Source organism: Sorex fumeus, unplaced genomic scaffold (assembly GCF_029834395.1).
Source record: "Sorex fumeus unplaced genomic scaffold, SorFum_2.1 ptg000175l, whole genome shotgun sequence".
Classification (NCBI taxonomy): Eukaryota; Metazoa; Chordata; class Mammalia; order Eulipotyphla; family Soricidae; genus Sorex; species Sorex fumeus.
Window position 1 is genome coordinate 1,845,429 of NW_026606232.1, and position 23,184 is coordinate 1,868,612.

The following is a 23,184-nucleotide window of genomic DNA, read 5'->3' on the forward strand; positions in this document are numbered from 1 at the left end:
ATGACTTGGAGGCCAGTCACATGTGCTAGGGGAAAAGGAAGTTCAGACTGAGAAGAGAGCACCAAATAAAGGGTGTTGGGAGGATCCTCCCAGGATGGGAGAAGCATGCCGAAAGTAGACTATAGACCAAACATGATTGCCACCCATTGCCTCTTTTGCAAACCACAGCACCCAAAAGGAGAGAGAGAACAAAAGGGAATGCCCTGCCACAGAGGCAGGGTGGAATGGGGGGTTGGGGGGTGAGAGGGATACTGGGACCCGTGATGGTGGAAAATGGGCACTGGTGGAGGGATGGGTACTCGATCATTGTACAACGGAAACCCAAGCACAAAAATTTGTAAGTCTACAACTGTACCTCATGGTATTTCACTGAATTAAAAAAATAAAAACTAAAAAGCAAAGGGGGCTTGAGTCCCTGCCCACCCTCAAGGCAGGACGCTGATTTGGTAGACCTCATGTCTGGGTATAGCACTCACAGAGCATCCCAGCCTCCTTAGAACTGTGCCCCCCTGTGGGGGAGGGGAGCTCACCCCCCACGTCCCACCAGCAGAGCCCGGGGTTCAGCCACGAAAACCCTCTTGACTCACGGCAAACTCTTGTTAAAAACAGAGCATCTACTTTCCCAAGAGTGACTATTCTTGGTGCAATGCCCCAGAATCATCAATCCGGTTTGTTGAAGAATAAATATGTGTATTTATTTTGTAAGAAGAAAATGCCACCATGGTTTTGGGTGGTTACAAAAGCCATTTATATATCTTACTACTACGAATATACATTTGTATGCTACTAGTACAGCACAGCGGGTAGGGCGTTCGCCTTACAAGCGGCCAACATGGCCGACCCGAGTTCGATTCCTCAGCCCCTCTCGGAGAGCCCGGCAAGCTACCGAGAGTATTCGATATGCCAGACACAGTAACAACAAAGTCTCCAATGGAGACGTTACTGGGCCCCGCTCGAGCAAATCGACGATCAACGGGAGGGCCTTTACCTTTTACCTAACTTTTGAGACGTTTGATAGATTGGGAAACAGAGGGAGAGTTAATACAGCTATTCAAAATGTACTTTCTACCTTGACAAAGATCCTTTGACCCAACAAAGCCTTATATAGCACTGTAGCACTGCCCTCCCATTGTCCACCAATTTGCTCTAGCGGGCACCAGTAACATCTCCATCTTGAGACTTGTTACTGTTTTTGGCATATTGAATATGCCACGGGGAACTTGCCAGGCTCTGCCGTGCGAGCGGGATACTCTCGGTAGCTTTCCAGGCTCCCGAGGGGACGGAGGAATTGAACCCGGGTTGGCCGCATGCAAGGCAAGCGCCCTCCTTGCTGTGCTACTGCTCCAGCCCTAAAGCCTTATATAAGTCTTAAAAAGTATATGATGCAGAAGAACAAAGAGTGTGATCATCTTTATAGACTTTACTTTGTGTGCTGGAGTTAAATCAAAACTCATGCAAAATAAAAAACAATCAAAAGTCTCCTTGAGAATTTTGCTCCATGACTTGGAGGCCAGACACATGTGCTAGGGGAAAAGGAAGCTCAGATAGAGAAGAGAGCACCAAATAAAGGGTGTTTGGAGGATCCTCCCAGGATGGGAGAAGCATGCTGAAAGTAGACTATAGACCAAACATGATTGTCACCCATTGCCTCTCTTGCAAACCACAGCACCCAAAAGGAGAGAGAGAACAAAAGGGAATGTCCTGCCACAGAGGCAGGGTGGGATGGGGGGACGGGGGGGGGGGGGGTGGGAGGGATGCTGGGACTCGTGGTGGTGGATGATGGGCACTGGTGGAGGGATGGGTACTTCATCATTGTATAACTGAAACCCAAGCACAAAAATTTGTAAGTCTATAACTGTACCTCATGGTATTTCACTAATAAAAAAATTTTTTTTAATTAGAAAAAAAGTCTCCTTGAAACTATCTCCATAAGGGAGTTTCCAGGGGCACCGGGAGAGACTGCAGTGGTCAAAATGGTTCCTACTCAAACTGGTCCCTGAGCATCACTGGGTGTTGCCCTGGAGGCCCCTGGACACAGCCAGGTGGCTCAGAGATTGCCCAGCCACACAAGGTCCAGCAGCCCTGTGCCCACTGGCCCTTGCACGAACTGCCAGCCCAGTTTGCTGAGAATTGCTGGCGGGGCCCCCACTGGGCTCCCAAACACTACTTGGGAGGCCCCAAACAAAAATAGAAATAACAGGGGAAAAAAAGAAAGAAAGAAAGTTGCTTCCAGCAGGTGGCAGGCACCGTGCCTGGTGGTGCTGGGCTCTGGGGTGGGTTCCCAGGACCCCTCCTCTTGGAGTGTGGGCGAAAGACCACCAGCCTGAGCACCAAGTTACCAGCCCACAACAGCACCAGGTGTGGTGCCTCCATGCCAGCCCCACTGTGGGTGGCCCCTGTTTGAACACAAAGAAAGAGAGTCATTTCACGAAGCCCTAAAGCCTGGGCTCGTAGGCTGCAGAACTGCTTGGCCAGCTAGCAAACATTCAAGTCGAGGACCAGAGCTTGTGTTGGGTCAGTGAAGCAGAGCGTAATAATGACAGCCCCAGCACGGAGCAGGGCCTCATATGGGTATCCAGAATTGAAGAGGAACATGCTAACCCCCCCCCCCCCACACACACACACACACACTAGCCTCCACCGGAAGGTGTGACCCTCAGGATCAGAGCCCAGAAGCCTGCTGGGGGCACACAGCACTGACCGATCAGTAGCCTTTCACCCACGGGCCAAGCTTAACATTTATTATACAGGTACCCCTAACGTTGTCCTCCAAATTAGAATATTAATACAGTTTTGCGTTTATTTTTGTACCCCTGCAATTTACTCTATGGTAATGGCCTTTGGCTGTGGCCTTGGGCCTGGGAGGAGCCACTAATTGCTGGAATCTTATTGCCAAAATCCAAAGGGATGAATGGAAGCTTCTAGAAGCTGGCTTTCAGCCCGGGAGCAACATAGTCCCAGAGCTCCAGAGCACCAAACTCCCTCTGTTCACCACCACTGCTGCCTAAGCTCGGGAGGTGCCAGAGAGGAAGCTCATCGTGAGGAGCCCCACCCTGAGGGCCTGGACACGGTCCTCCCCCCCCCCCCCCGCCCGTGGCCTCTCGGCAGGGATGGGCCCAGCTTACTTCTTCTCCTTCGTCAGAAGCTTAGTGACGAACTCCCTGCCCTCGTCCGAAAGGCCCTGAAATTCTTCTTCCTCCAGGTCCCACCTGCAGGCCAGGATGTTGTTCAGGGTCTCCGTGTCGTTGTCACCCAGGAACGGGGACAGGCCACTCAGCCTGGAAGACACGGGAGGCAGAGTGAGTGTTCCGCATCGCTGGGGTTCCATTCTCCCTTGACACACAGAGACAGGCCTAGCGATCAGGCAGCGGGTGACTGTGAATCTCTGAGACCGAGAAAACGTTCGTTTCTTACCCTCGCACCCCCAGACGCCCTGAAACGGCCGCAGCTAGGAGGGTGCCAGCATGCCCAGCCACGTCCCACAGGAGTGGGCTGCTTCCGCTACGCTAAAACGCTTGTCCATGACTTCCCCCACCCCAAAAAGACTCCAAGTCGCCACTCACAAACGGTTCCTCCGGCTACTGATCAAGTTGCTTAATTAATGGCCATGATCCCAGAGACACACAAGTGAAACTCGGAACCCAGCGGCTTTTGGCAGAAATCCCTCCAGGTTTAATTATTAAAATTTCAGAATTCCAAAATCGCGCGGCCGCTAGTCATATGCTATTCATAATCAGCAAAAGAAAACAAATTGTCTCATGTTGTCTTTTTTGGCAGGTTTGAGTGTTTGGGGAATATCCCAAGTAATAATGGTGGGTCTAGTGTCAAAATATTGAATTGAACCAAAGTAGAGAGAGAGTCATGGGGAAATCATCTGCCACACAGGTAGGGGGAGGGGGGTGGGATGAGGGTGATACTGGGGTTTTTGGTGGTGGAAAATGGGCACTGGTGAAGGGACGGGTGTTTGATCATTGTATGACCGAGACTTAAACCTGAAAGCTTTGAACTCACGCTGATTCAATAAACAAATTTATTAAAAAAAAAAAAGAAGAAGAAGAAGAAGAAGCTTGTCCAGCCAGCAGTAGCTCAGGGGCAACGCCCAGGCAGGCGCCCTGGGGACAGGCTCAAGTTTGTCATCAGGGACAGGAGAACACAAGCTTCTTCTCCTAGAGGAGGACACTCAGCTGGGACGCGGAGGGACTGTGACTCAGTTACTAAGTAAAGATCGTTCCCTTCAAGGAAGCAAGGAAGGGCGAAGGGCTGCCGGTCCCCACTTCTCAGACTCAAGGGGGAAACGCCCAGAGAACCCACAAGGCGGCTGAGAACCCAAGGTCCACTTACAGCATGTAGGTGATGACCCCCACACTCCACATGTCCGTGGGGAAGGAGACAAAATCATAGTTGACGATTTCCGGAGCGAGAAATTCTGGGGTTCCAAAGTTCACCTTCAGCTTCTCCCTGGGTTTGTATCTGGAGTTTGGGAGACAATGTGACGGGGTTCGGAGATTAACCAGGACCCCGGGGCACGCGACAGAGAAAGAAGCCCACGAGGCCGAGTGACTGGGGCCAAGACAGAGGACATAGCGAATTGAACACGAAAGACTTTTCAGGGACTCTGGGACCTCAAAGATGCTCTCTAAAGCCTGCAGAGAGACTCCAGCTTCCAAAATGAGCTGGCCACCTCAGCTAGAGGTTCTGAAAAGACGAAGACAGACCCGGTCCTTGACATGGTGTTGGCGTCGATAAATCTCACTGGTGAAGAAGCGAGAGTCACTCACTCACAACACCCATTTTCTGTGATTTGGGCTCATGAACTGAAGCCCATGGGATCACTATAGTCCCCCAAAAAGTTCATCTGGTCAGAGCCCTCTGCAGGCTTGTTTCCACTATAAATGACTGGAAGGCAAGTCCTCTCTCGACTGAGGAAACAGCACAAAATTCTAAAATCGCTTGCACAGTCCAAGCTATCAGCCTCAGACAGAGTCTCTTCCCAGGACTAGGTATGAACTTTTCACATATATATATATATTTTTTTTTCCTTACTGGGCGCTCTCGAAACTTCTAGACCTCCAGATACGAATATCGGCAGGTCAAGCCGAACATAATTTTGTGCTCGGCTCAATCTCAAGGAGAGTCGGGAACCCAGGAAGCCGCGGGGCCGCATGGATCAGATTTATCTCTGCAAAGAAGGAGCCTCTCCCGTGCCCCGTCACTTCTTCATTCATGCTCTCTGTCCAAACAGACGTACCTTCTGGCCAATCCAAAATCAATAATCTTTATTTGTTTAGCATCCCGATTCACACACAGGATATTCTCAGGCTGCCAGGAGAAAGAGACACATTAGCAATGAAAACAACCATCACTCACTCAAATTGTCCTTGAACCACAACTAAAAATACAGCGATGCTCAGGGAAAACATATCAGGCCGCTCGCTGTGGGGCTGGCCGTCCGTCTGGGTGTTTTCTCCTTTAATTATGTGGTGGGTGCGGTGGCGGGTGCCCTGCCAACCTCGCGGTACCCAGCCCGGCCTCCCCCTCCTCCGGCACTGCCCGTCGTCGTCGGAGTCAGGGGAAGGAAGGCAGAGGGGCGAGCCTGGGAACATTCCAAAGGAGCTGGCGGGGGCCGGCCCGGCCTTGACATCTGTCCCCGAACGTTATTAAGTCTGAGTTTCCCCGTCTTGCAGGACTCCTTTTCCCAAGGATTTATGAGTTCCAGGAGAAATGGCCTGATTCTTTCAGGCAGCCTCATTGCAAGTGTAATATGCTGTGCTGCGCGCCCCCAGCCCCCGGCCTCTGTCTGAGGGGAAGTCACAGCTCCAGAAACGGGCTTCAGTCTGACAGCTCCGACATTTGGAGTTGGGTCCCAGGGCCCCAAGCTCCCAGCACCCCCAGCCTTCCAGGCCGAGGAAGCGCTGCCCGGCCAGTCTGAGAGACAGTGTCCCCCTCCCGCCCGTGAGGACGGGACAGGTTACAACGTATGGGCATCCGCTGAGGCAGAAAAATGGAGGTATGGAAGGAAAACTAGGAACTTTATCTAAAATCCAGAAGGAAAGAGAAGGAAGGGGGCAGGGAGGCAGAGAGACAGAGAGAGGAGAGAAGGAGGGAGGGAGGGAGGGAGGGAGGGAGGGAGGGAGGGAGGGAGGGAGGGAGGGAGGGAGAAAGGAAGAGAGGGAAGGAGGGAGGAAGGGAAGGGAGGAAAGAAAGAAGGGAGGGAGGGAGGGAGGGAGGGAGGAAGAGAGGAAGGGAGGAAGAAAGGAAGGAAAGGAGGAAGGGAGGGAGGGAGGAAGGAAGGGAGGGAGGAAGGAAGGGAGGGAGGAGGGAGGTGGGAAGAGGGAGGGAGAGAGGGAAGAAGGAAGGAAGGAAGGAAGGAAGGAAGGAAGGAAGGAAGGAAGGAAGGGGAAGAAGGAAGGAAGGAAGGAAGGAAGGAAGGGGAAGAAGGAAGGAAGGAAGGAAGGAAGGAAGGAAGGAAGGAAGGAAGGAAGGAAGGAAGGAAGGGGAAGAAGGAAGGAAGGAAGGAAGGAAGGAAGGGGAAGAAGGAAGGAAGGAAGGAAGGAAGGAAGGAAGGAAGGAAGGAAGGGGAAGAAGGAAGGAAGGAAGGAAGGAAGGAAGGAAGGAAGGAAGGAAGGAAGGAAGGGGAGGAAGGAAGGAAGGAAGGAAGGAAGGAAGGAAGGAAGGGGAAGAAGGAAGGAAGGAAGGAAGGAAGGAAGGGGAAGAAGGAAGGAAGGAAGGAAGGAAGGAAGGAAGGAAGGAAGGGAGGAAGGAAGGAAGGAAGGAAGGAAGGAAGGAAGGAAGGAAGGAAGGGGAAAAAGGAAGGAAGGAAGGAAGGAAGGAAGGAAGGAAGGAAGGAAGGAAGGAAGGAAGGAAGGGAAGGAGGGAGACCAAGATTGCCCAGAGCCCTGGAGGTGTCTGTGCCTCTCTTCCCCTAACCCTGTTTCCTCCTCTGGTGGGTCCAGCTGACCCTCCCCTGCCTTCCTCAGAAGCGACGGTGGGTGGCCTTGGCGTCTCCTCACCAGAGATCAATATTCCCTTTGGTGTCCCCCCAACATGGATGTCTGTATCTAAAAGCTACTCAGGGAGAAGCCGGAGAACTAGAAAAGCACTTGCGTTTGTGCTCCTACGAGTGGGCCATGCACAGAGCTGTGCAGTGTGAGCCAGAGAGGTACGACAGGGGTGAAGGCACTCCCCTCACCGCAGCCAGCCCTGCTTCAGTTCCTGACACCGACTATGGTCCCCTGAGCACTGAGCCAGGAGTAAGGTCTGAGTACTGCAAGGTATGGTACATTCCTCCAAAAAAAAAAATACTCAATGAAGAAGAATGGGCTTAAAAAGTATTTGCAATGGGGGATGGGGGGTGGGAGGGATACTGGGATTGGTGGGGGTGGAGAATGGGCACTGGTGGAGGGATGGGTACTCGATCATTGTACAACTGAAACACAAGCACAAAAACTTGTAAGTCTACAACTGTATCTCATGGTGTTTCACTAATAAAAAATAAAATAAAATAAAAATTATTTGGAGAAGGTGGAGAAATAGCCTTTTTTCTTTTCTTTTTGGGTCAACGCTCAGGGCTTACTCCCAGCTCTGCGCTTAGAAATTACTCCTGACGGTGTTCTGGGGAACCATACAAGATTCCAGGGATCTAACCCAGGTCAGCTGCATGCAAGGCAAATTCCCTACCCGCTGTACTCTCACTCCGACCCAGGGGCCTTCCAAAGTTATTTTTCTCTAATGATTAAAGTTAAGCATATGCACTGGGGAAGGAGTTCCAAACACAGAACAAATAACGGGGAGCAGTTTGAAGTCCCCTCAAAACTACTGAAGGAGGGCTGGAGCGATAGCACAGCGGGGAGGGCGTTTGCCTTGCACACAGCCGACCCAGGTTCGATTCCCAGCATCCCATATGGTCCCTGGAGCACCGCCAGAAGTAGTTCCTGAGTGCATGAGCCAGGAGTAACCCCAGTGCATCGCCGGGTGTGACCCAACAAGCAAAAAAATAAAAAATAATAATAAAATAAAATAAAAATAAACTACCGGAGGAGTCGTAAGCCCTGCTAAGGGTTTGGATCCTGTTTCCTTGCAAGGAGCTTCCTGAATCAGACGGCCGGTCTTCACCACCCCCTTCATCATCCACGTTCCCAAACAGCCCCAACTGAAAGGCCATCCTCCGTTCTCCATCTCTGTGGAGCGTTTGACCTACAGCAGGTCAAACTCCAGTACCAGCTGCCAATCAACCCCTTCGGGAGACGTGCAAAGTTTCTACCCTGGAAGCAAACGCTCCATCCAAATGCACATCATCAAACTCCATCCCGAGCCAGGGGCTTTGCTAATGCTGTTCCGCCTCTGGCTTCGCCCTACTCCGTAGTGCTTCCTCCTGCCCCGCGAGCGGGAGAGGCGCAGCCCATAAATCAAGCCGGCGAGGCAAGCCAAGACCCAGGCAGAGAGGCCCGTGGAAACCCATTTAAGGAAGTTAAATGGACTCAGCGCCACAATCCCCAATGAGCTGGGGTAGGTGGGATGCGGTGCAGAATACATAATTTATCTGCCTGTCAAGCTCGGCAAGCGGGAAAATGGGAAAATGATTGAGCCACACAAGAAGATGCTTTCCAGTACGAAAGCTACTCTGAGCTCTTGGGCCAGGGGCATTCATTGCCGGGGATTCCGAAATCAATCACCAAGAGGAGAAAGGAAGGTGCCTCGGTTCCTCTCAGCTCCTGAAGTCTTCCCTCCCGGGTCCCCTGTCCGTCCCCACGGCCTCTCTCTGCCCCGCCCCCTCCCTGGCCCATATCCCATTCTGCCGTGGGGTTAGCACGCTACCCTGCAGACAGAAAACTCAAGCCCCCCACCCAAAGCCCAGAGCTTCCTGGAAAAGTTTCTGACAGCGTCGGGTACTCTTAGAGAGCTGAAAAAAAAAATATGATTGCTATGAGGGAATTCTGAATCGTTTACAAACCTTGCGCCTACTCGGGCTAAGGATGAAAGGGAGATGATAAGGAAGTCATGATAGTGGTGGTGGTGGTAATGGCAGGGTGGCGGTGGCAAGATGCTGATGCTGGCGTTGGTGATAACAGTAGTGGAGGTGGTGGTTGAGATGCTGGTGCTGATGCTAGTGATAATGGCAGTGGAGGTGGCAGTGGTGATGATGGTGATGGTAGGGGGGAGGGTTCTGAGGGGAATGTGGCGGTGATGCTGGTGGAGGGGGTGGTGACAATTGTCATCAAGACTGCTAGGGAGATCACTGCCCACATGAATTCCTTCAACATGCCTCATCACCCCAGGGGGCCGCAGAGTGGGACACACCAGCAGGAGGGGGCGGCAGCGACTGGGGGCAGGGAGCAGGCTGAGAACTCAGAGTTTGGTCATCCCTAGCGGCACCTGTGACCCAGCGAGTTTCCCCCTGTGCCCATTTGGGGGCCCACCTTCAGGTCCAGGTGCAGGATGTACATCTGGTGCATGTGCCGGACGCCCTCGCAGATCTGCCTGGTGAACTGGATGACGTCGAGCTCCGTCAGGCGGTAGCTTTCGTCAATGATGCGGTCGAACAGCTCACCCCCATCCACACTGCAGGTGGGGGACATGGCCAGCTGAGCAGCACTTCCTGTCGTGGCCAGGGGCTGAGCCTTCCCCCAGATGTGCTCGCCGTCCCCCCCCCCCCGCCCCGCACTCCCCCACCCCCCATGCTGACTTGAATTCGGGTCACGCTGGAGCTGCCCGTTTCATGACTGGGTGGGCTCCGGGCCCCTCCGTCACCGGGCCTGGGAGTGGGGCTCAACCCAGGGCCCTTCCCCAACGAACAGGAGCTGGGGAGGGGGAGTCCCAGCCCCATGTGGGGGTTCAGCAGGGTCTCCCCAGACTAGTTCTAATGAGAAAGCGCTTCTCAGAGGCTGATGCGAGATATTTCCATCATCCAAAATTCCTCCCCGCGCAATGGCAGATAGAGGCCATCTGGGGATTCGGGGGCAGAGAGGTGAGCACAACCCAACCACAATGCCCCGTGTGCGAAACTCACTTTCTCACTAACCAGTCCCTAGGTTGTCATCACGGTGCTTTTCATTCTTTGGGGAGGAGGAAATGGATCACGCGAGATTCAGTACTAAGGGCTGCCCTCCACTCAGCGTTTGGGGTGGGGGTGGGGCTCACTCTTGGCAGTGCTGAAGGAATCATATGGTACCAGGGACTAAGCCCAGGGCTCCTGCAAGCAAAGCGTGCGCCCCAGCCCTTGGAGCCGTCTCCCCAGCCCTGACAGATGATTTTACTAGCAACTTCGTGTTATACAGAGTTTACCATGAACCTTGTACTGAGATAAGTCAAAAGTGAAGTGTCATTCAATAATCACTTTCCCAAGAATAATTCTCACATTACTTTTTTTTTTTGTCTTTTTGGGTGGGTCTGGAGCTATAGCACAGCGGTAGGGCATTTGCCTTGCGCAAAGCTGGCCCGGCCAAGCCAGGTTCAATTCCTCTGCCCCTCTTGAAGAGTCCAGCAAGCTACCGAAAGTCTCCCGCCCGAACAGCAGAGCCTGGAAAGCTCCCCGTGACGTATTCGATATGCCAGACACAGTAACAACAAGTCTCACGATGGAGACGTTACTGGGCCCGCTCGAGCAAATCGATGAACAATGGGAGGACAGTGCTACAGTGCTTTTTGGGTCACACCCAGTGATGCTCAGAGGTTACTCCTGGCTCGTACACTCGGGAATTACTCCTAGCAGTGCTTGGGGGACAGTATGGGATGCCGGGAATCGAACCCGAGTCGGCCGTGTGCAAGGCAAAAGCCCTCCCCGCTGTGCTGTCGCTCCAGCCCTCTCACATTACTTTCTACCTCGTCCCCAGAATAAACTTGCATCTGGACTCTGGGCAGTGTGGCTCAGTCACAAAGTTAGATGGGCCTCCCCCTTCCTACCTCCCACCCACGAAATCCCCACAGGTTGCCGTTGGGTCCTCCTAAGTGACTTCCTCTCCGACACTGATGGGGAGGGGGGCCGCCCCCAGGAGACGGAGCTGAGCAGGGGAGGGGACGGGAGGGGATGCTCACTATTCCATGACCAGGATGCAGTCGTTCTTGGACTCGAAGGCGTCGTAGAGCTGGATGAGATTCACGTGATCCAGCTGGTTCATGATGTTGATCTCGTTCTTCACTTCGTCCTGCCACCAGAGACGGGGAGGGGAGGAGAGGCTCCTGAAGTGAGGGCAGACCCCTAGCCAGGAGACGCCCTCCTGCACAGCCCCTACCTTCTCCTTGGCAGTCCTGGTCTTGATGATCTTGGCCGCCAGCTTCAGGCCCGTGGCTTTCTCTTCGCACCTGTGAACCTGGCCAAAGCGCCCCCTGCAGAAGAAAAGGAGATGGCGCAGGTGGGACGCCCTTTCAAACCCACCCCCCACCCAGGTTCTTCAACCTAAGACCCTTCAACCCAGAGCCCTCCCCGGGCAGCTGCTGCCTCTGAGGTTTTTTGGGGGGCGGGGGAGGGCAACACACCCATTGATACATCTACCGTAGCCAATAACTTCTGAACACTGTCGGCCAAGTGAGAGTTTGGGGACGGGGTGGGGTGGAGGTGTCTCTGGCCTAAGCGTTATCGGGGCAGGGATGAGGATTAAACTCTCCAAAGTGTCTGTGGTCCCAGAATTTCGTTTTCACAGTGTCCCTGGGGTGATTCACAGGCACCCTAGAACTCGAGACCCGCCATTAACAGAAATAATAAGAGAAATGTTCTGAAAACTTGTGCACGTGGTCAGTCAGACCAAAGGCACACCAACAGCAATGTCTGAGACTCGAGCACATCAATGCATTTCTGGAAACTGCATATAAATGACTAAGACAAATCTTGCTTAAATTCCCTAACACTGTAGCACTGTCCTCCCGTTGTTCATCAATTTGCTCGAGCGGGCACCCGTAACGTCTCCATTGTGAGACTTGTTGTTACTGTTTTTGGCATATCTAATACTCCCAAGTGGAGACTGCCAGGCTCTGCTGTGTGGGTGGGATACTCTCGGTAGCTTGCCAGGCTCTCCAAGAGGGACAGAGGAATTGAACCCGCGCCGGCCTCGTACAAGACAAACGCCCTATCCACTGTGCAATCGCTCCAACTTAAATTCCATAGCATCCAAAAATACCCATTACGTAGCCCCCTGAGGAGAGTTCTGAGCTTAGCTTGAATTTCGACTGCAACATGCCCGGGAGCCAGCTTCTTGCGCACTGATCGCCTCCAGAAATCCACACTCTGAAGTTTGACATGCTGGCTCTGACCCCAATTTAGCGAAACAAACAGAAGAACACAGCGAGGGGGTCTTGTCTGGGGGGGCGACTTCAACTTGGACCCCGATTCTGAATGTTATCTCTCTCCTGGTGTGTGGAAGCACAGTTCCCCTCCCCCACTTCCCTCTGCTGATTAAGAAGATGTGTTTTTTTTTCCTTGGTCATCAGTGTGCTCCCCCATCGGAAAGTCTAGCCGCCGTGGCCACACCATTCTTGAGTCTGCTGTCTCTCCCAGGGATTGCCCAGCAATGACCTTGAATGAGCCATGCATGGTCTTTAGAGGACCGACAGGCTGATGGGCTCATGCTAACTCACCACAGTGACTATGGACAATCTAGACTTCAGAGGCCACTGGTGGGAGATGATCACTTGATCACTCGATCACTTGACTTCCTGTTAATCGTTGATTTGCTCAAGCAGGCACCAGTAACGTCTCCATTTGTCCCTGTAGCATTCTGGTGTAGCCCAATGGCGTCTGTTCACTCTAGGAACATGAAGAGCCTCAAACCGATCGTTCATGATCTTGATGAAGAAGTCTGACCATCTGGTAGGTGGATGGCCACGTGGTCTTTTGACATCCCGTGGAATCCAGTCGGTAACAGCTCTAGTCCAGCAGTCGTCTCTAAATCTCATTAAGTGTCCAACCCATCTGATTTTTGACGCCTTGGCAAATGAGACAGCGTCCCTGATTCTTGATCGTCTACGCATGTCAGAACTCCGGATTCTTTCTCTCATTTGAGTGAAGCGTGGTATTCCAAGCATAGCTCTTTCGATTCCTCTTTGAGAGACCCGAATAGCGTTCTCATCCTGTTTGCGTAGGGCCCAGGTCTCTGCGGCATATGTTAATGCAGGAAGAACAGTGGAATCAAAGAGATGTGCCCAGAGAAGGACAACCATGAGAGCAAGCTGGGTGGGAGATGAAGGCTGGAAAAATCCTGAGGCCTGCCAACCAGGTGAGTTTGAAGGATTCACAGGCCATCAATCTATAGCAAACGTCTGTCCAGAGCGAAAGCTCGTTTGCTGGTCTTGGGTCCCACTGAAAGGCCACCCCACGGGATGGTCTCTGCCATTGGAGGCCACAGTACAGCCGGGATGGTGCCTCTGTGACACTTGTGGTGCTGCCTTCCGCTGTTGGTTGGCATGAGGGAAGTGCTTCCCCATGCCAGAAAGCCCAATCCAGAAACCCGGTTCTGCCTGGAGAGGTGGAAAAGCTCTTCAGGAACCACTGATCATCCTCGCTGGATGGGACACAGGCCCTGGGGGTAGTTTTAAAGCCACCTCTTGATCAATGGTCCTTTTAAGAGACGATTGCTGACTCAGCACTCATCTTCTGAAGATCTGAACTGAGAGATTCTAAGACCCTCCTGGTTATGTTTCATATTGGAGGGGGCTGTTTTTCCCTCAGCCCATCCTCAGGGGGCCAAGGGCAATTCTCGACACTTGGCCAACAGAGGAAGAAAAGGGGCCAGGGAGCCCATGGGCAGAGGACCAGAGAAATATGGAGTGGGAAGAGGAAGAGGGGGGCTTTACAGGCAACACTGGGTCTGCGTGTATGGAAGTTTTCTGCTCTCCTCTTCCTAACTTACAGAGATATGCTGCCAGAGGTCCACGTTATCACTTAGGCTTTAAATGACAAGATGGGGGGGGGGGGGGGTTGTCGTTTGTATTTTGTTGTTGTTATTGTTGTTGTTTGTTTGGGGCCTTGAGGTCACACGTCGCAATTCTCGGGGCTTACTCCTTGCTCTTCGCTCAGGGATCAGTACTTGCAGCGTTCAGGGGCATCAGCCGGGGTCAGCTGAGAGCAAGGCAAGCACCTTAAGCCCTGTACTATTTCGCCAGCACCTCGGAAATGGGGGGAGGTTGTGATGGAAGTGAAAGAAGGAGAAATAAGGGCCGGAGTGATAGCACAGTGGGTAGGGTGTTTGCTTTGTATGCGGCCGACCCGGGTTCGATCCCCAGGATCCCATATGGTCCTCTGAGCTACCGCCAGGAGCAATTCTGAGTGCAGAGCAAAGAGTAACCACTGTGATCGCCAGGAATAACCCAACAAGCAAAAAAAAAAAAAAAGGAGAGCTTTAAAGCATTCAGCCGAAGAGAAGGACAACATGGAGGGCGGGATCCACAGATCCCGAAGGGAAAAAAAAAAAAACAGGTTCCAAAAAGAGCCAAGATCATCGGGAAGTCCCAGATGGGGTAGGTACTGCATCCCACCTCCCCCAGATGGAACCCCGGTGACCAGAAGTCTCTACAAGCACAGCTCGAGTATGCAGGAACTAGGACTTTTCCTCAAAACCGCACGGCCGCTTACGCGGCTGCACGACGTCTCTCTATATACAAAGTGATCCATGGGAAGTAAACCACCCAACATTTCTCTCTGAAAATCATAGTTAAGTTTGGAGCACGGCCACAGCCCCAGAAACACAAGGACTTAATGCAGAACCCAGCAGCTTGGAGCAGAAAAGTGAACGGACTATGCGTTAATCCAGGCCATCAAGTCTGCTGGAGGGGAAAGGGTGTTGCCCCATTCGCCCTCTCCTCTCTGGAAAGAAAGATGGCGGCCACATGGGAGCCTTGTGGACAGCAGGCATGAGCCGGGGGAGTGGGGGCGACTAAAACCTCATGGGAAGGGGGGCATTTCGGTCCGTCCTTCACACCCTACCGAGGTCGCCAGTTACCCCCCACGAGCGGCTCTCCAGCACGGCCACAGCCCCAGAAGCACAAGGACTTAATGCAGAACCCAGCAGCTTGGAGCAGAAAAGTGAACGGATTATGCATTAATCCAGGCCATCAGGTCTGTCCGGAGGGGAAAGGGTGTTGCCCCAGTCACCTTCTCCTCTCTGGAAAGAAAGATGGCGGCCGCATGGGAGCCTTGTGGACAGCAGGTATGAGCCGGGGGACGGGGGGGCGACTAAAACCTCATGGGAAGGGGGGGCGTTTCGGTACGCCCTTCACGCCCTACCGAGGTCACCAGTTGCCCCCCATGAGCGGCTCTCCAGCACGGCCACAGCCCCAGAAGCACAAGGACTTAATGCAGAACCCAGCAGCTTGGAGCAGAAAAGTGAAAGGACTATGCATTAATCCAGGCCATCATGTCTGCCCGGAGGGGAAAGGGTGTTGCCCCAGTCGCCCTCTCCTCTCTGGAAAGAAAGATGGCAGCCACATGGGAGCCTTGTGGACAGCAGGTATGAGCCGGGGGTGTGGGGGTGACTAAAACCTCATGGGAAGGGGGCGTTCCAGTCCGTCCTTCACGCCCTACCGAGGTCACCAGTTGCCCCCCACAAGCGGCTCTCCAGCACGGCCACAGCCCCAGAAGCACAAGGACTTAATGCAGAACCCAGCAGCTTGGAGCAGAAAAGTGAAAGGACTATGCGTTAATCCAGGCCATCATGTCTGCCCGGAGGGGAAAGGTGTGTTGCCCCAGTCGCCTTCTCCTCTCTGGAAAGAAAGATGGCGGCCGCATGGGAGCCTTGTGGACAGCAGGTATGAGCCGGGGGACGGGGGGCGACTAAAACCTCATGGGAAGGGGGGCGTTTCGGTACGCCCTTCACGCCCTACCGAGGTCACCAGTTGCCCCCCATGAGCGGCTCTCCAGCACGGCCACAGCCCCAGAAGCACAAGGACTTAATGCAGAACCCAGCAGCTTGGAGCAGAAAAGTGAAAGGACTATGCATTAATCCAGGCCATCATGTCTGCCCGGAGGGGAAAGGGTGTTGCCCCAGTCGCCCTCTCCTCTCTGGAAAGAAAGATGGCAGCCACATGGGAGCCTTGTGGACAGCAGGTATGAGCAGGGGGTGTGGGGGTGACTAAAACCTCATGGGAAGGGGGGCGTTCCAGTCCGTCCTTCACGCCCTACCGAGGTCACCAGTTGCCCCCCACAAGCGGCTCTCCAGCACGGCCACAGCCCCAGAAGCACAAGGACTTAATGCAGAACCCAGCAGCTTGGAGCAGAAAAGTGAAAGGACTATGCGTTAATCCAGGCCATCATGTCTGCCCGGAGGGGAAAGGGTGTTGCCCCAGTCACCTTCTCCTCTCTGGAAAGAAAGATGGCGGCCGCATGGGAGCCTTGTGGACAGCAGGTATGAGCCGGGGGTGTGGGGGCGACTAAAACTTCATGGGAAGGGGGGCGTTTCGGTCCGCCCTTCACGCCCTACCGAGGCCAGCAGTTGCCCCCCACTAGCGGCTCTCCAGCACGGCCATGACTCCAGAGCACAGAAACCAATTTCTTAACTATCTGACTTTCAGTAGAAATACTTCCAGGGTCAATAAGTAAAATAGCAGAAATCCAAAACCAACATTTAATTCTTGAACCCAGCTGTAGAAAGCAAATCACTTCACAATGCTTTTTCAACATGTCTGATTTGGGGGAGGGGGGTAAACTCTAAATAATAGTGGTGAATCTTTATTGAAACAATGAATCTAATCAAAGCAGATAGAGTGTTAACTAGAATTCATCTGCCCCACAGGACTGGGAGGGGTGGGGGTGGGGTTTTATTGGGGTTCTTCATGGTAAAAAATAAGTTTTGGTAAAGGGAAATGTGTTTGATATTTGCATGACTGAGACCTAAACCTGAAAGCTTTGTAACCTTTCCCACGGTGATTCAATAAATAAATATAAAAAAAATAAATAAAAAATTTTTTTAAAAAAAAAAGGAGAAATAGCCCCAAACAGCTTCGGAGAGAAACATGCCAGCAGAGACCCTCCAAGTAAGTCCCACCAACAGGAGAGCGGAAAACAGAAGAGGCTTGGGAGAACCAGTTCAGAGCTGACCTGCCTGGGACACCAGCAACAACCTCAAAAGCAAATAAAAGATGCAAAGCTGGTCGCCAGGGTATGGGGGCAGTGATTCACAGCTGTGTTCTGTTTCCTGCCGACCCACCCTGGGCTCCTCTCCTCTACTGACCGGCTTCATAACGTGGGGAGAACAAGGAGATCGTACAGGGGGAGTCTGGGGCTGCCTCACGTCCTCCCCATCATCCTTGCTGGCTTCGGGGACAGTTTTCAGAAGGCGTTCCCATCCCTTGCATCACGACTGGGTGAGACTTCTGGTTCTCAGACGGAGACCGGCTAACATTGACGGAACCCTCCGGACTGCTCAAAAGCGTTCTTCTTTGGTTGAACGACTGTGAAAATGAAGCATTACTTACCCTCCTAGAATTTCCGATCTGTCCACGGCATAAAAACTGCTGATGGCGGCTTTTTTGGCAGTGACCATCCGGTGAGGAAAGGGAGCAGGAGGAGCTAGGGTGTCATCTGGAAGGGGAACAGAAAACCATCAATGAAGCAGCTAGACCCCTTGATGGAGCCAAATGCTGAACATCAGAGTGACATTTTGGAGTCATTAAATAATAAATAATAAAACGCTGTGGGGTGCCTGCTGGTCCCTCGTGATCCAGGAATATACATTTTCATTTCAGGTTAGTATCTGGGACGTCCAACAGGACCAGCTGACCAGGGTTTGTCCCTTCTCCAGGACAGTTTAGAACTACCCAGAGAGCCAAGGACCCACCAGACACTCGGATAGGCAGGCCTTCCAAGCCTCGGACCACCGCCTTTCAAACAGAAATCATTTGATCCTGCGCTTGTCAAGTTCCTCTTTCTGAAAAGTTCGTTATTTTCATGAAAGCAGGGAGGGAAAAAGTGAAAAGTTTCCTCGTGTCATGGAAAGGTTTGATATTATTATAGATTTATTATAGATTCCTTTCCAAGGTATCTGGGGCTTTCTTTAAGACACAGTTAAGGCATGAAGATGAATTTTCCCTGGCAGGCTGGAAATAAAACACCCAGTAAAACTGCTAACGTACATACTTCACAGCTCTCAGATTTCACCCACTTTCTACGTTCCACTCCAAGTGTTTCAACTCCACTCCACCTCAGGATCAGTTTGAAATGCCAGATGACTCAGTAGCTGCTTCACAAATGCCCTTAAATGCAGCCCCTGGGAACTTGGCCGTCTCCCCTTGTTCTTCATCAAAGCATCTACAAAGATGTGCATTTCTTCTGCGTTTATTTCTTGAGATTTTTGTCTTGTGGTAGACTCTACCAAGAGCTTATATTATTTTTTTCGATCACGATCACGACCATCCTGTTGTTCGTCGATTGCCTCAAGCAGGCCCCAGTAACGTCTCCTTCGTCCTAGCCCTGAGAGTTTTTTTAAAAGTGCCATATTAAAAGCTCTTCCAGGGTTAGGAGAATGAGACCCATCATTGTTATTGGCATTGGCATATTGGTTATGCCACGGGGAGTTTGCCAGACTCTGCTGTGCGGGCAGGTTACATTTGGTAGCCTGCCATCTTGTCCAAAGTAAGAATGAGATGATAGGGTGTTGTGCGGCCGCAAATGCGGCCATGCACTTCCGGGAGCTGGGTTTTATAGTCTCTGGATCTTGGCCGTTGATGGGATTACATGGCACCAGGGGGCCAGTTGGTGGGTGTGACCCCTTCCTACCAGAATTTGGAGGATCTGGGTGGAGGATGCTCAGCCCCGATCCGAGCAGGCTTGGAGATCTTTTTTTTAAACCCAGATAATCTCCATCTCCAGGAATCTGATTGAGTGGCTGCAGCATCCTCCAGGAATCTGATTGGGTAGAACATCAACCTCCAGGAATCTGATTGGGTAAAACATCACCCTCCAGGGATCTGAATGGGTAGCAACACCACTACTCACATCATTAATACAGTGAACAAGAAAGAAGGCAGCAAAGATATCTCTTCCTGTTGTTCAAGTCTTCAGAGAAAAGAACAAATGATGGTGCTCCATACGCCCAGGGCTGAGTGAGGGTGGCCGTGAGAGGTGAACCCTCTATGGCTTTCATTGAACTGATCCCTGGGGAAGGTTAAGAAGCTTTAAAAGGCAAGAAACAAAAGCTGCCTCCTACCCAGTGGCATCCCCAGATCTTGCGGTGTGGAAGGCTTGTCATTGGGCCCCGGAGACTGGTCTTGCAAGCCCTCATGAGCTGGGCAGGGATCCTGGGTCCTCTGAGAGGCCGCATCTGTCTTGCTCTTCTGCTGTCCTCGTTGCTGGCTCTCTCCTCCGTGCCCCTGCGCTTGCTGTGGCCAGCTGGTTCTGTGGGCTCTGTTTGCTGGAAACAGGGTCCTCCGGCAGGGCTTCCTGGGGTCTGTAGGGTGGAAATGGCCTTGACACCGCTGAGACACCTGGAAGAGAAAAGCCAGCTGCAGCTCTCAGGGGTTCAAGAGAAAGTTTTTCGATGGCTCCATTCTGAGCATAAAAAAAAAAAGATGGGGGTTTTGCTGAAGGGACGTTAACAATGCAAGAGCGCACGGAGCAATCCAACTGGCATTCAGAGATTCTTTTTTTCTGGCTTTGGGGCCATACCTGGCGATGCTCGGGGCTTACTCCTAGCTCTGCACTCAGGGATCAGTCCTGGTGGAGTTCATGGGGCTACATGGGGTGCCAGGGATCAAACCTGGATCAGCCAGTAGCAAGGCAAGGGTCCAACTTGCTCTACTATTGTTCTAGGCCAGTCCAGAGAATCTTAGGATTTCAAGTTATTCCACTGACCACTCTATAAATGCATAATCAATTTTTTTTCTTTTTTGGGGGGGTCACACCCGGCGATGCTCAGGGGTTACTCCTGGCTCATGCACTCAGGAATTGCTCTGGTGGTGCTCGGGGGACCATGTGGGATGCTGGGAATCGAACCTGTGCCGGCCATGTTGGCTGCATGCAAGGCAAACGCCTTACTCACTGTGCTATTGCTCCAGCCCCTGCATAATCAATTTGATCCTGCCTCACCCACCACACACACACACACACACACACACACACACACACACCACATTCCCTTTAGGAAAGCAACATCAGTCAATGAAAAAATACTTTGAAAAGCAATGATCTCTTGGCAGGAGAATCAGAATGAATAAAGAGAGGATAAAGCTAATTTCAATTTTCCATCAGATTCCGACTGACTGCAACTCTGCCAGCATGGGTGTTTTCAGCATCGTCAATGTTTCTACTCAACACTTGGGAAACTGGAGTTCTCCACAAGTCAGTTTCAAACACATTTTGGGGGGGAATAAAATAAGAATGACATCTGAAATCCCCTTTAAAAGGGCCACAGATATGCCGACACTTTTTGGAAAAGATATGGACGTTCCTCTTAAGGAAGGGACTGTTGGCTACCTAATTAATTACTGGAATCTACACTTTGTAGGGGAGGAAACGTCCTCCAGTCATCTATACCTAATCTTCCTGGGAACGGGGCTGAAAGCTTTCCAAGAGTCAGATTTTTATTCTCAGATACATCACTACTTCCTTCTTAATGTGGGGAAACTCTGCTCCATTTTGTTTAAAGTTAAAAATTTAAAAATGGATCTCCTCTGCTTTAAATATAACTGGTTGAAGTGAGCACTCCTCATCACTTCTGGTGTTTCTCAACTGGCAGTAGACTTAGAAAACAAAATGTCTGAGACCGACCCGGTCAGAAGGAAAAAGAATGGCAAGAAAACGTGGCCAAGAAAAATCCACACGTGGGGCTGGAGCAGTAGCGCAGCGGGTAGGGCATTTGCCTTGCACGCAGCCGACCTGGGTTCAATTCCCAGCATCCCATAGGGTCCCCTGAGCACTCCAGGAGTGATTCCTGAGTGAAGAGCCAGGAGGAACCCCTGAGCATCACCGGGTGTAAGAAAGAAAGAAAGAAAGAAAGAAAGAAAGAAAGAAAGAAAGAAAGAAAGAAAGAAAGAAAGAAGGAGAAGAAGAAGGAAGGAAGGAAGGAAGGAAGGAAGGAAGGAAGGAAGGAAAGAAAGAAAAAGGGAGGGAGGGAGGGAGGGAGGGAGGGAAGGAAGGAAGGAAGGAAAGAAAGAAAGAAAGAAAGAAAGAAAGAAAGAAAGAAAGAAAGAAAGAAAGAAAGAAAGAAAAAGGGAGGGAGGGAGGGAGGGAGGGAGGGAGGGAGGGAGGGAGGAAGGAAGGAAGGAAGGAAGGAAGGAAGGAAGGAAGGAAAGAAAGAAAGAAAGAAAGAAGAAAGAAAGAAAGAAAGAGGGAGGGAGGGAGGGAGGGAGGGAGGGAAGGAAGGAAGGAAGGAAGGAAGGAAGGAAGGAAGGAAGGAAGGAAAGAAAGAAAGAAAGAAAGAAAGAAAGAAAGAAAGAAAGAAAGAAAGACCCACACGAACTGGAGCAAGTGAATTCTAAACAAGCCTTTATCTTGCTTGCTTGTTCTTTTTTGAGCTACACCCAGCAGTGCTCAGGGCTTACTCATGGCTCTGCACTCAGAGACGGCTCCTGGCAGGCTTAGGGAACCAGACGGGGTGCCAGGGACGAAAGCCAGTCAGCGGGTAGGCAAGTGCCCTCCCCCCGCCGTCCTATTGCTCCTGCCTCTACAGTCTGGCTTCAGAAACGTGCTCCAGGGGTCCCTTTGACGAGGCCTCAAATTGCAGCATCAGAGACCAACAGGAGACCGGCAGGATGTGTCCGTCGCCAGAGGCCTACCTTTCATAGACTTGATCCCCGTTACTCTGGCTGCCGGACTGCTTTCCCTTCCAGCTCTCATCCGGCTCGTGCTCACTGGCCACCTCTGTTGCTCCGTTTTTCTCAGCTTCTCTTCCCCGGGTGTCTTCAGCAGAGGGAAGCCCGTTTTTCTGTCCTGGGAACACCAAGTTCTCACTGTCCGCCCCGGAAGTCTTTCTCTCATCCCCGTCTTGCCTCCCCAGTCTCTCGGGGCCTGAGATGTCTCTCCCTTCTAGCCTCTCTCTTGGCTTTGTGGCGTCCCTGGGAGCAGAGATTCCTCCCCGGTCTCGTGGGCTCGCTGTGCCGAGACTCCCCGGAGTGAGAGAGACTTTGGTCTTCTCGGCATTTTTCTTGTTGAGTCGATGAACCTTTTCTTGTGCAGAAGAGGGCTGGGTCTTCTGGGAAGATCTCTCTAAAAGCCACAAAATATTTTAGAGGTGGACCACACGTGTCGGGTATCATTTGGGCATCTCTACCCGGAGTTCTCTGGACCTGCCAAGAGACGCTTCAGAGAAGCAAAGAAGACGCAAACCCAACTGATTGGAAACAGGTCCTCAATGACTGCCTGTCTTTAGTGAGTTGACCCCCCAATCCCCTCACATAAAAGGAGTGAAATAGCCCTTATCCCCAACCGGGGCTTTAGGACAGAGGGCCTTCCTCTTTAGAAATATAGGATTGTCACGAGAGGTTTTTTTTACAGCCATATAAATAACTAGTCTTCTAAAACTCTTACCTGGGAGGGCCGAGGTCCTTTTGCCTCTGACAAATGTGCTTTCTTTCAGGCTGGGGTGTGACCACACCTTCTCCTTGGCCTGCAGGGACACAAGTGAGTGAGCAGGAGGGTCACATGTCAAGGAAGGTTTCTCAACCTCATCACCAACCCCAACAGGGCCTGGAGAAGCTTTGTTCCAGGGACACCCGGGAGCACTGTGGGGACATGCCCCGTGTCCCTGGCCTCTGCCCACCGGATGCCAACAGAACCCACCCTCCAGTGATGACATTCACCCAGTGAATGGGTGGTGGTGGTGACAGTGACGGTGGTGATGGTGGTGGTAGTGACCCTCTCCAGAAATTGCGGAATTGTAGCATCACACACACACACACACACACACACACACACACACACACACACACACCATCCCCAGCACAGAACCGCTCTGTGACATGATTCAAACAAATTGATAGTCATTTAGAGGGCGGGCTAGGGCTGAATTCACTAAACCCCATACGGGCTGCGGTATTTGAAAACAAATGAACTCACTCTTTAAAGAGAAGTTCTGTAAACTGCTGGCACTGTTTGGAGAAGAGGGCCCATCTTCGGGGGCAGATGAAAGGACACTGATAATGGCACTGGCACCCTCGGCCCTTGTTTATATTGCCTTGATATGCCTCACATATATAAATCAAATAAAAATTGAGAGGAGGCCTGTGAATGGGCTTTGTAAACCAGTAAGTGGGGAGGGAAAGCAAGCT

At 51.9% G+C, this 23,184-nt stretch overlaps 1 protein-coding gene across 1 annotated transcript in view; it reads right to left on the reverse strand.

Annotated features, from left to right (window-relative positions):
- LOC130017084 (myosin light chain kinase family member 4-like) overlaps positions 1 to 22,519 on the reverse strand; it is a 31,299-nt gene extending 8,780 nt beyond the window's left edge. The window contains exons 1-8 of the mRNA XM_056107773.1: positions 22,445 to 22,519; positions 17,398 to 17,503; positions 11,229 to 11,322; positions 11,032 to 11,141; positions 9,417 to 9,558; positions 5,249 to 5,319; positions 4,342 to 4,470; positions 3,126 to 3,278 (exon numbers count right to left, since the gene is read on the reverse strand). Coding sequence (XP_055963748.1) covers positions 3,126 to 3,278; positions 4,342 to 4,470; positions 5,249 to 5,319; positions 9,417 to 9,558; positions 11,032 to 11,141; positions 11,229 to 11,322; positions 17,398 to 17,465 — 767 coding nt within the window. The 5' untranslated portion in view covers positions 17,466 to 17,503; positions 22,445 to 22,519. The remainder of the gene's footprint in view (positions 1 to 3,125; positions 3,279 to 4,341; positions 4,471 to 5,248; positions 5,320 to 9,416; positions 9,559 to 11,031; positions 11,142 to 11,228; positions 11,323 to 17,397; positions 17,504 to 22,444) is intronic.
- Positions 22,520 to 23,184: the final 665 nt, after the last annotated feature.